Raw genomic sequence first — 12235 nt, 5'->3', positions numbered from 1 at the left:
GTTATTGTGCAATTTTTTATTTTTTATTTTCACTTGGTTAACATCAGGGTCGAATGTTTGGCAGATTTAAATATAGTAAATTTTTTCTAGAGAAATTAGACCCATCCTTAAAAAAAAAAAAAACAGGTTCCTTTTAACTCTTAATAGTTATCATCGCCTACAAAGCCACAGCTGCACTTGCTAACATTTCATTTACACTAATTAAATTACTACCCAATTCAGACTCAAAAGCATACAACAATGGCCTACTTTCCTCTTCAGTTAGATCAAATTTGTTTTCCTTGTTTCTGCGCTATCAGATTCAACTGCTGAAGCAGAGGCTGGCCAAAATTGTGCATTCTTCACCTTTGATATGCTTGCCAATACGCTCAATGGAATCACATCGCCAACTACTGTAACCTTCTTTGCCTTAAAGTCTATGTCGAAGGACGTAACTCCTGCCCATATGATTAACAATATAGGAAATGGCTTGAATGCTTATTTGTGAACAGAATAAAACAATAAAAAGGGCACATAAAAAAATGTTTTTTCACTTCAAAAAATCCAAGTCCTTTTACTGATTAATCTGAACTTTTTTAGGCTAAATATTCTTTAACACCATTCTACTAATGATTTGAACTAGAAAATTTTAAGAGAGAGGAGGTGACTTGCATACCTTTCATTCTAGAGAGATGTTTCCTCACCTTCCCTTCACAACCTTTACAGTGCAGAGAAACCCTCAATACCACAACCTGCAACAAAATCCATTCAAATCAAAATCAATAGCGTGTAAGTCCATAATATGCAAATATTACTGTATTGAAGTTGAGCATTGTTTCACTGTCAAGGGGTCCAATTTTGTTCGGTGCATATGCTAATATTGCTTAATCATTCCACAAACGCATGCTACCAAGCTTATTCCTGTTCATGAGTCATCATAATTAACCACTATCCATTATATTCCGATTAACAAGGGTTGGGGTAAAGAGAATGCTTCTACATGCAACTTTATCTTTACATATTTGCAAAGAGACTATTTTCCGAATTTGAAGCTAAAAAGAGAGCAACTTTATCACGGCAGGACACTCGACCTCATGAGTTATACCATAAACGAAAAAATTTGCTTGTATAATCAGATATAGTCTACTAGGAGTGGCTCCTTGACAAGAAACAAATGCATATAATTCAGGTTGGAGAATCCTATATAAGTATCCTAGTGCCATTTACATGGCCTCATAAATAGAGATAACTAACCTGGTTTGAGGAACCAGATTTTGGAGGAGAACAGCTAGAGGGTTTAGATGAATGGTTGATTTCATCTTGATGAACAACTTGAGCCTTTTCGTTATCAACCTTGGTTAAAGCCAAAACAGGATCATAATCTAATGCACCGACAGAGGAAGCAGTGTCACTGAGCAAATATCTTGATGAACCATGAGGAGTGATTATATCAGAATGAGGCCTCACCCAACTCCTCTGCGGAATACTATCAACTGGTTTAGAAGAGTAATTGTTGGTAATAAGTTTAGTGAGCTTTTCTGCTGCACTTTTCTTCTTCTTCTTCTGATCTTGACCCTTTGATGCATTTTTCTTTTTCTGTTCACTTGGCTTTGGGGTAGAGTTTTTCTTGGCCTTATGGAAAGGTTTGGGGACGATGGGTGGCTTAGAAGAAGAACTAGGGGCATTGAGATCTCTGGAGGGGGTTCTTCTTGAATCTGTGATGATGGGGTTGTGGCGATCAATGGCTCTACCCCCGAATTGAATGGTGTTGGAAGAAGGGGAAGAGGAAGAGGAAGAGGATGAGGCTTGATCCATGCTAAGACATATGGCTGTTGAAGCCTGTGATGCACAGAATATTTCTGTGTTTTTCATCTCCGGATGATGATGGTGGTTTAGAGAATCTGCAGGGCACAGAAAGGGAGAGATAAAGAAGGAAGTTGAGGCAGAAGGAAGGTTGGTACTGACTGCTTTAAAAGCTTCAATTCTGTGGGGTTGAGGGGTTAGGGATTGAGATAGGGAGAGAAAGACATAGGACTGAAATGGGAAATTGAAAAACTAATGATTTTCTTTGTTTGATATATGGAAATGGAATTAATTATAGTGGGAAGGAAATGTTTCAACTTTCGCAAGACTAGCATGAGTTTGGATCTTTGTTCTAATAGTGCACCACCTAAGTCAATTGCTCGTACATTCGGATTGATGTAGGGACATGATCCACATTATAAGTGTGTTCATGTAATTGTCAATGGTTTTAGCATGGCAAGAGTAACGTGACACGGGCATTAGAATCAAACATTAAAAAAAGTATTCAATACAAATTTGTATGTCCTGAACGGGATATATATCCTTATTGTTGTTTTTCCGTTCTATTAAAAGGGTGGAGGTGGATGGTGGAATTGCATCAATTTGGCGAAAAGATATAGCAAAACAGAGTGATCTTTATGAGAAGTAACCGACCTTTCTATTGATTTAAAGAATGAAAATGATGTATAGTATGTACACTAATTTGCCATATCTCCTTGTTAGTTTCCATTATGTGAAAGAAAAGAAAAAACCATCAAACCAAATGGTGGTACATCAAGTTGGCGCATGAGAGCTAAGCAAGTGGGGATGAGAACATGTGTTCGAATCTCCCCAATATCACTTTTGGGAGGGAAATATCTATGGTACTACTGCTGTACCATTAACTCAGTACATCTATTCAATAAAAAATGAGGAATGACTGTCATCTTGTATCGAAAGAAGAGAAAAATATTTTTTTTATCCAAGTGTCACTTGTTGAATGACAGATGTACCTATTACAGATGTACAGAAGATGATCTCCTTTGGGAGGGATTTAAAGCCTTAATCCTAGACTCGCCCCGAATCGGATTAGTTGCGAAGCAATGAACTGATTGAAATATTTCAAAAAAAAAAAGAAAAAACCGTCATATTCACTAGTAACACTCTAGGTAAACCTATTTATTTATTTGGTAAACGGTAAACCTATTTATTTTACTTACGGTTAACAGGGCTACTGTATTATTGTGTTCCTTCTCAATTTCTGAGAGCAAGAGATAAGTGAAACAATTTAATCAGATAACTGATAGCTTTGGATCCCTTTTTTTTCTCACTATTTCTTAAGATTATATGCATATAAATTGCATGACATGGTACTTTTTAATCTTTTTTCACGGGTGTCTAAATGTTTGTGATTATTATTGCTCACATAGTCATAATAATAATATATGATAATCATTTCTTATAGTAATCATTTTGTGCAGAGTGCAACATATGTACGCGGGAGCAGACATGTTTTGCATTGGCGTGAAGTTCCAGCGACATGAATTTCCATTTAAAGTGCTGGATATAAAAAATTGCCGGCACAAATAACTAAAGCACTGTGAATTTGGGTATGCTCTGTTGCCCTGCTGGCTTGTTGGGCATGCCCTACAGGGTCAGTACTTACCAAGCACTTGACCACAAGCTGTCCTGAAAACCTTTTTAGAACAATGAAAACTTGGTCAGATGAAAAAGTGCAACCCTGAACACTTGCAGCAGTTTCATGCGCTAAGTTCATTCACATGACAATTTGTGATTAATAAAGATATTAATAGTACATACCAATTGGCAAAGAAGATCATTAAGGAAACTCAGCACCAATTTCCAGTTTTCTCAAAATTTAATATATTTATGACCATTGAAGTTCATAATGTTGCTTTCTTTAGGAGACTTAATTAAACTGAAAATTGTGTAGTTTGTTGTTACGGTTGATTTAGCTAGATGGGGCAGCAAACCAAATTTTGTGTTTTCATAAGGTGAAATCTTGAGAAAGGACAAGGAAACTAGAAAAGCATCAAACTTGCATAAAAACTTGATGGTGGTGGCACATGGATTGTGCAACTTGAACACAATAAAGGCCTTCTAGAGGAGAATCAAAGCACAACATTATTAAGATTCTAATGGAACAAATTCTGCCACTTAGTTAACCATTTCGAATTTTGCTTTGCCGTGGATGGACAAGCAAAGCCACTTTCTTTCTCTCTTCCGTAATGGTTTACTTCACAAATCCATGGAATCAGATGCCTCCAAGGCCTTCTTCCTCCTCTTTTTCCCCTTACTTTACCTGCTGTCGCATCTTCAATGGATAGCCAATTTCCTATACCTTCCACTGAAAATTCTCTCTTTCTTTTCACCCTTTATACCAGTTTCTCTTAAATTTTCCGAGAGCTTTTAGAGGTAGGCATAATCTTTTAACTTTTATTTTTTTAGTTACGATATTCACAACCAAGTACGAGGATGGACACGATAAGCTAGTGGAGGCAAAACTGTAATGGTAGAATTAACTCAAAATCTAAATCAAGAAAATAAGGGGTCAGCTGAGGTCAAACTTATGAGTTATTCGAATTTGAACTTGTCAAATTAAAGCTTACAGGGGAAAAAAAAAATTAATAATAAAAAATTGAAATAACATCAAATTTTAATTGATCACTTATTACCAAAAAAAAAACAAGACTTAACTACATAGGTCGAATACAGGAAAAGATAATTTTTGAGAGAATGATCACATTAGTAACTAGTTGCGACATAAGGTTAGTGTCAAGATAAAAATGTACACTATGGTGCTATAGAGCTATAGTTGTGTGTACAGTTAGGGAAGGATCTATAGTATATAACCTTTATTTTGCATTGATTTCGTTAATTTAGCATTGTGACTTTAGGAATTAGTATCATAATACTCAGCTCAAAAATTATATATATACATAGTTATTTTATATTCGTATAAGTTATATTTTTAATATTGGTTAATGATCTTACTTATGTCCGATAATTTTAATTTATTAATTATGTGAGTCATTGAATATAAGTAAACTAAAAAGAGAAAAAAATGAAGATAAGACTTCTTATTTTTATATCAATGTAAAAATAATCCGTTCTAATGCCCCACTATATATATATACAAAATATCTTAATTATAAATATCTACTTTCACAAAAATAGTTACATACTACGAAAATAACATTTCAACAGTTTATTTTTAAGTAAATCTTGTATATAATATTTTAATTTAATTCAATGATATCTATGATTGTGTTATGTTATATGTTATGTGGGCTTTATTAATCTCATGTGACATAAGAGAAGCTCTCTTATGTCATAGAGATAGTTATGAGTGAGATCCACTCACCTAAAGAAAAAAAAAATAACACGGAAGTCGATGTATGTGTAGGAGAGAAAAATACTCTCCTACAGCATAAGATAATATTTTCCCATGTTATGTTTTTAATGAATTAGTTATTACATAAATTGTTTTCCTAATATAAATGATTGAATATAAAAAATAAAGGAGAACTCCACTCTTATTACAGGTCTGTCACCTGACCTCTTAATAATGCTTTTGCTTCAATCGTACAGGAAGAGGCATTTCGTGTGTGTGGTGTGTGTGTGCGGGTACAAAAGAGAATGTCATAATTTATGTTCATTACTACTCACATCAGATTTCTGTTATGGAGAATATCATATCTGTTGCCATTTTTCAGTCACAATTGTTTAAGGTGCCACAAATTAATGGAGTGACACTCTGGTATTAAAAGAAGCAAAATTTCAAGAATAAAAATGTAGAACAAATTGTTTGATTTACAATGGCTAAAGGAAACCCATTCCACAAGAAATTGTACTCATCAATTTCAATTAAAATCACACGCACCGAAACGAAAATGAAACTAAAAAGATAAGAAGATTTCAAGATAAGAAATCTTGTTTAAGGGGTCAGTGGCACTAAATCTATAAATCGGCACATCCCGATCCATTTCTTTTTTTAATACAATGATGATAATAAATTTATGACCAAAAAATCCCTCATTATTTGACCAATCACAGTGGCTTGTCCCGATCCGTTTCTACCCGGTACCGGATTTTGAAAATGTATACACACCAATGTTGTGAATATTGAGTTTCTGAGAAGAAATGAAATGAGTGGTAGAAATCTAAATAGTAAAAATGATATGAAATATAAAAATTTTACTACTTAAAGTTAAGATATAAAATTCTATATATATGCATATGAAAGAAATTATACAAGTTAGTACTCAAAATTTAATGAATAACTTCATGTTTAAAAGATATAAGTAAGATAATTTATATAAGACATAAGTCTAAAAATACAAAACGAGAAAATTGAGTTAAAAAGAAAAAGAAAAAGAAAAATAGGGTTTTTAAAAAATAAAATAAAATAATTGAGTTCAAGTAAGAACTCTTCTATTGTTTTTTATGTTTCTATGCCGCGTTTCTATCCGTTTTTACTAAAGATCATTTTTACTTGAGGTTTTATACTGTGTTTCTACGTTTTTAGACTAATTTTTGATAATAATGATGGGATCAAAGCCTGATCATGGAGATAAAAATCATAGTAGTTACCACTAAGCCATATTAGGAGATTGTTAGTTAATTTGCACCATTTAAAATATTTATTATATAATTGAGTATAAAATTAAATTTATATACATATCTAATTCATGTGGTTCAAACCAGTGATCCATTAATTAAATCAATAATCCACTAATTCGATATCCCCACTGAGTCAATCACGGATGCCATTTTAATAACATTGCTAAATATAATAAAGGTTTATTTTTTCTAAAGTTACTTTAGATAACTTTATTTAATGTTCATCGAAACGACGTCGTTTTGGGACAGAAATTATGGTGTTTTTGTAATTTTAATTTATTTCAGGGTTATAATAGTCTTTATCATTTTAATTTTTAATTTTTCAACTCCAAAACGATATCGTTTCGATGAACATTAGACAAAATTATCTAAAGTAACCTTAGATATTTTTTCCCATATAATAATGGATTAAACGGTCAGTTTTGACACACTAATTATAAGCATCATTTGAAAACTGAAAAGTCTCTTTTGGAAGTCAGCGTGAAAATGAGAGCGACCTTTATGAAATCAGGGGGAAGACAGTTTGCGCACTATCACGCGATACTGACCATGCTATAATAGTATAATGAACGATGATTATTTATTTCTGGAATGAGTTTCACTTTACATTATAAATAAGTATTTAATATTTCTGTAATGTTAACACTTTAGTATTTTCGAATTTGTATCCAATCAAAAGCGTGCAGGATGCTGACCTTCTACACACCATCCTTCGTGTGTACGTTAGCTTTCTCCATTTCTATATACATAAAGAAGACATATTATATAGATTATGATAATTATCATGTTAATTTTACGTTTCTTGACACTGGTTAATGAATTATTTACTACCACCAATATAAAATAATATACCAAGCGTTAACTCAACAATTGAGAACAGGATTTTAATGAAGTAAACTAGCTATGAGCACTGGCCGACCCAGATTGGGGCACGTATCTGCAAGTGCGGACATAAAACTGGTGATTTTAGTTTTTTTTTTTTTTTTTCTTTGTTAAAGGTTCTTATTTGTTTCTTTTTTCAATATATATATTAGGAGACCCACATTAGTCGCTCAAAATGATTAAAATATGTTCACTTTGAATTTCATAGGGACCAGGTCACTAATTTTTTTTTGTAAGGGACTAAAGTGTATACCAAAATTTTTGTTAGGGACCAAAAAGAGTATTTACTCTTATATTAGTTAGCAACGTACAGAGATGATTAAAACAACATAGCAACGCAAATTGATTAGAGAGAAAACTTATTCTTCTTCCCCTGTCACGTATCCATTCACATACTTTCTTCATCTTTTGTTTCCTTTTTCATTTTTCTAAAAAGAGAGGATTGATTGCAGGTCTGACATTCTCAAATAAGTTAATCTCTAGAGACGAGGCCTTCAATGTGATTTCGCTTGCCTTTTGTACAGGTAGTGTTGACTTTTTTATTCACCACTATAAAATAGAATGATGAGGTATAGATATACTGGAGTATATTCTAATATTTGTTTTGAAGGATTGGTAAGATTTAGGAAGAGAATGATTGGTCAAATTATTGCTTTCAGTTTGTTATGGAAGCAAACTAGATTATGAGCGAGTTCATAACCTGTACATAAAGCGTTAATTTAAACTGTCTTTACAAAAAAAAATTCAAGGGCACCCCACCACTAAACGAGTGAACATTAAAAAAAAATTCAAGATCCACCACCGCATATGAGTTTGAATTTGGAAATGCTGCCTTCCCCAAATTAATTCAGTTCCTACTTCTTACCCACTCGATTGGCAAGAATGGGCTATTGGGTTAGATTCCCACCACCTCCATGTATCCTTCCCCTTACGTCTGAAATGAGGTTTGAATAATGGGGATAAAAAATGAAATAATAAAAAAGAGCAGATAAATCTTCAATGAAATAATAATTAACCTCAATTACTCCAGAAAATGGCTTATGACATACAAATCAGATACCACATCAACAACCCGTAATATGCAACAAATCCTAGTAATTCATTGCATCACAACTACACAATTTTGTACAGAAAATTTTGCATTCTCTTGATACCAAAATCAATAGTATACTACGACTTTTAACCAATACAATAGACAAGAAAACAGCTGAAAAGAATTTGTCAAAATTTATCAAATCACAATTTTGTGCTGAGATGTTAACAGACTGACGTGTTACCAGAACTCTGTTGATGTTTACCGTGTATGATCAAAAAAACAATGAAGGGGTCTCCCTTCTCCATATGCAGAAAGGGTTTGCAACTGTTTCTTATTTCATTCCTTTTCCTTCATCTTCATTCAAAATCCGATTCCGGAAATCACTAATCATAAGAGGCAATCCTTCTCTTAGTGAGACTTTTGGCTCCCAGTTCAGCAATTCCTTTGCTTTGCTAATATCTGGCTTCCTCATATGTGGATCATCAGCAGTATTTGGTTTGTATTCTATAGTAGCACTTGAATCAATTGTTTCTTTGACAACCTGCATATACATGAAAAGATGAAGAGAAGATGCCCATAAAATAATAATTTTGACACAGTCCACTCTCTGGACCCCAAAATTTATTACAGAAGTGTGTCCCTACTGCTGAAGTGCACAGTTAATATGCTATACGTAAGGCTATTGATTAAGATATCAACAAAACAAGCATGTCACAGCATGATCTGACTGAAGCCTTGTAAGGAAAAATCATAACTGAAAACCAAAAGATATAAGAAAACAAAGTGATAGACTTGGAAAGAAAAGATACCTGAGCAAGCTCTAACATGGTAAACTCTCCTGGGTTACCGAGGTTGAAAGGTCCCACATGTTCACCATCCATCAAAGCTACCAGCCCATTAACCTGTGAAATTGAATTTAAGTTCACCATTGCATTCTTACAATGCTGCACAGATTCTCACAAAAATGTGGAGACCACAAATGATTCTTTCACTTGAACCTATTAAAGTCAAAATCTTTCTTTTAAAAAATATGCAATCTTTCAGATTTTCCAGTCTTTCAGCAAACAATAAACTTCTGCTATGTTGATGAGCTTTAGATGATTTCTCTTAATCCCACAGGGAGAAGCAAAACATGTTATATGCCGTACATAATTATAGCACAAGGAAAAGATTCAGGGAGATGTGAAGATAGATAACCAAAAATAGTTATATTTGCTATACCAAATCAGATACGTATTGGAAGCTTCTTGTTTGCTTCCCATCACCATATACAGTCAATGGTTGTTTGCGAATAGCCTGTGAATCAACATCAAAATACAGAAAAAAGAAAAGAAAAAAAGAATACAAAACCCTCTCAGAAAAACATTAAAGAGAAATAAGAAAAGAAAGGGAGTCAAACCTGTGCAACAAAATTGCTAACAACACGCCCGTCATCTAAACACATGCGGGGCCCATATGTGTTGAAAATTCGAGCAATACGAACCTATAAACCAGCAAGACTCAGATCAGTCTAAAGTCTCAACAGTAACATTTAGTTTGCAGAAGTTACCGCAACCAGTCTAAGATCCTCTAATTTTGGATATTCATTAATTTTGCTCCGTATGAAGAATTTTGGAAACATATAACCATGCATTTGAAATTAAGTTATTCAAATCCTACGCATGCAATACCAGCAATCAATTAGGCTGAAAAAGAAAAGGATTATCGAAGTCTTTTGGGGTACTAATATGTGCTTGCTTTTATGCTATTTTTGAGAGAATTGTCTTCGAAATTGATAACATTGTAGCTACTCTGAACAGCAAAGACCAAATTCTCGTGTTTGGTCAATTAGAAATCCAACATTAGCAAAGCGAAAGACTCAATGACTAACTTGTGTCCTAGATAACAAATAATTGTTCCTTTTCCACAGCAATTGATGTTATTTCCAGCATGGCAAACAATATCAGTGTTTGATCCTCCCAATTAAGTTCTCAACAAAGGGGGGAAAAGATGCCAATCTGTTTACTCATTTATTGGAGATAACACAAATGTAGGAACTTTGATTTATTAAAATATTTGGGGTGAATATCCAGTCCACAAGCTAATTTCTCTAACAATGATAAACAGAATTTTGGTTAACTCACCCTGAATGAATGAGTTAAGTACGCTATTTCTTTATGTGAAATTGTAATCAACCAAACAGTCAATTAGAATGCTTTAGGGTTCAGCCACATATAGATGTGTCCATGCTTAACAATGGCTGGTGAGAGTGGTTAGATCACTCTTTGACTACAATGGATACATTGGTTCCAGTTATGTTAAGTAAATCCCGAGGGAAGACCAAGTTTGTAAGCACAAAGTGTCAAAGACAACTTCATGCTTCAATTTCCTAAGGTAATTAATAATCTGGAAAGACTAAGGATAGTTTAATGAGATGATAAGTAAATAACTGGTAAGTTTTACGAGCTAATAGTGAGCCAGAGCAAGAAAAATTACATGCAGTAATGTATGCATGGTTTCAAGCTAAAACAAGGCGTACAAAGCAGGATGGAAACAAACTACCAAGTGTGTATCGGAATGGTATATTGCAACAATACACAAACTTTTTAGCCAACAAGGTAGACATTACAGTAGCTATGATCAATTAAATATATAACTAATAAGCTACCTCAACGCCAGCACCTCGATGATAATCCATGGTTAAGGTTTCTGCAGTCCGCTTTCCTTCATCATAACAACTCCTCTCACCTACAACTCGGAAGTATATGTTCAACATACCAAACCAACACCCATCCTTCATAATCACATTTCATAACTAAGTAGGTCACAAGTCACAACACAAGTTCAATACTTAGCAAACTCAAACTCACCTATTGGATTGACATTCCCCCAGTAGGTCTCTTTCTGGGGATGCTCCAGCGGATCCCCATAAACCTCACTGGTACTAGTAAGCAGAAACCTAGCCCCAATCCTCTTTGCAAGGCCCAACAGGTTAAGGGTACCCATCACATTGGTCTTGTAAGCCCCACACACACACACACACACACAAAACACAGTTAAGGATCCCAAAACAATCTAATAACATGACATTCAATTAGAAACTAATCCTTTGTACTCACTGCAATTCCAATTGCAATTAGAAAGAAACAAGGATATAATGGTCTTAACGGGATTGTACTTGTAATGCACGGGTGAGGCAGGGCAAGCGAGGTGATAAATCTGATCCACCTCTAACAGGATAGGATCCACCACATCGTGACGAATAAGCTCGAACCTCGGGTTCCCAAACAAGTGCACCAGGTTCTCCTTCCTCCCAGTGAAGAAATTATCAATCACAATCACGTCGTTCCCTCTGGCAATGAGCTTGTCCACGAGGTGGCTCCCAACGAAACCGGCTCCGCCGGTAACCACGATCCTGAGGCGGCGGCCGTTGATTCCGACTGGGACCCTGCCCGATACGACGTCGTGGGAGGGGAAAGTGGCAGATCCGGATAGTAAGGGACGGGGCTCCGGAGAAGTGAGGGCGGGTTGGATAATGAAGAATGATGACCCGATCAAGATGCCGACTAAGATGAACAAAAGCCTCCGCTCTCGCAAAAGGTAGTTAATGGATCTTGGGTGCTTTGGTGCTTTGGGTGAATAAGGTGGCGATTGTGATTGTGCACTCGCCATCTCTTCATCGCGTCTGTGACTTAAGCCCGTTTGCTTGTGTACCTGTTTCATGCCTTCAGAAGCTGACAATGTTCCTTGTTGTTGATTGTTGAGTGTTTGTTACAAGTTCGTAGCGAATAAGAAACCCGCCATTATCATGGCTATTCCAAACTCGTAACATTCACTTCAACGTGCATTCTCTCTCTCTCTCTCTCTCCCTCTTCCAGCTCGCCTTAGATACATAAACATCAACATCACAGGGATTATGGAGTTCTCCAACTA

The 12235-nt window shown here is 35.0% G+C and overlaps 1 protein-coding gene across 1 annotated transcript; it reads right to left on the bottom strand.

Annotated features, from left to right (window-relative positions):
• Positions 1-12025, bottom strand: LOC133309838 (UDP-glucuronic acid decarboxylase 1-like). The gene is made up of 10 exons (XM_061510685.1): positions 11459-12025; positions 11173-11320; positions 10971-11050; positions 9723-9806; positions 9545-9619; positions 9133-9225; positions 8680-8864; positions 1234-1798; positions 656-731; positions 1-437 (listed from the first exon to the last, which is right to left on the bottom strand). The coding sequence occupies exons 1-10, from the start codon at positions 12023-12025 to the stop codon at positions 262-264; spliced, it is 2049 nt and encodes a 682-aa protein (XP_061366669.1). The 3' UTR covers positions 1-261.
• Between the last annotated feature and the right edge of the window lie 210 nt (positions 12026-12235).

The sequence above is a fragment of the Gastrolobium bilobum genome, unplaced genomic scaffold, assembly GCF_033153095.1.
Source record: "Gastrolobium bilobum isolate Gb01-03AN ecotype WA unplaced genomic scaffold, APGP_CSIRO_Gbil_v1 utg850, whole genome shotgun sequence".
NCBI classification, from domain to species: Eukaryota; Viridiplantae; Streptophyta; class Magnoliopsida; order Fabales; family Fabaceae; genus Gastrolobium; species Gastrolobium bilobum.
Note: the sequence above shows the minus strand (reverse complement) of the source record. Positions and strands in the feature narration are given on the sequence as shown.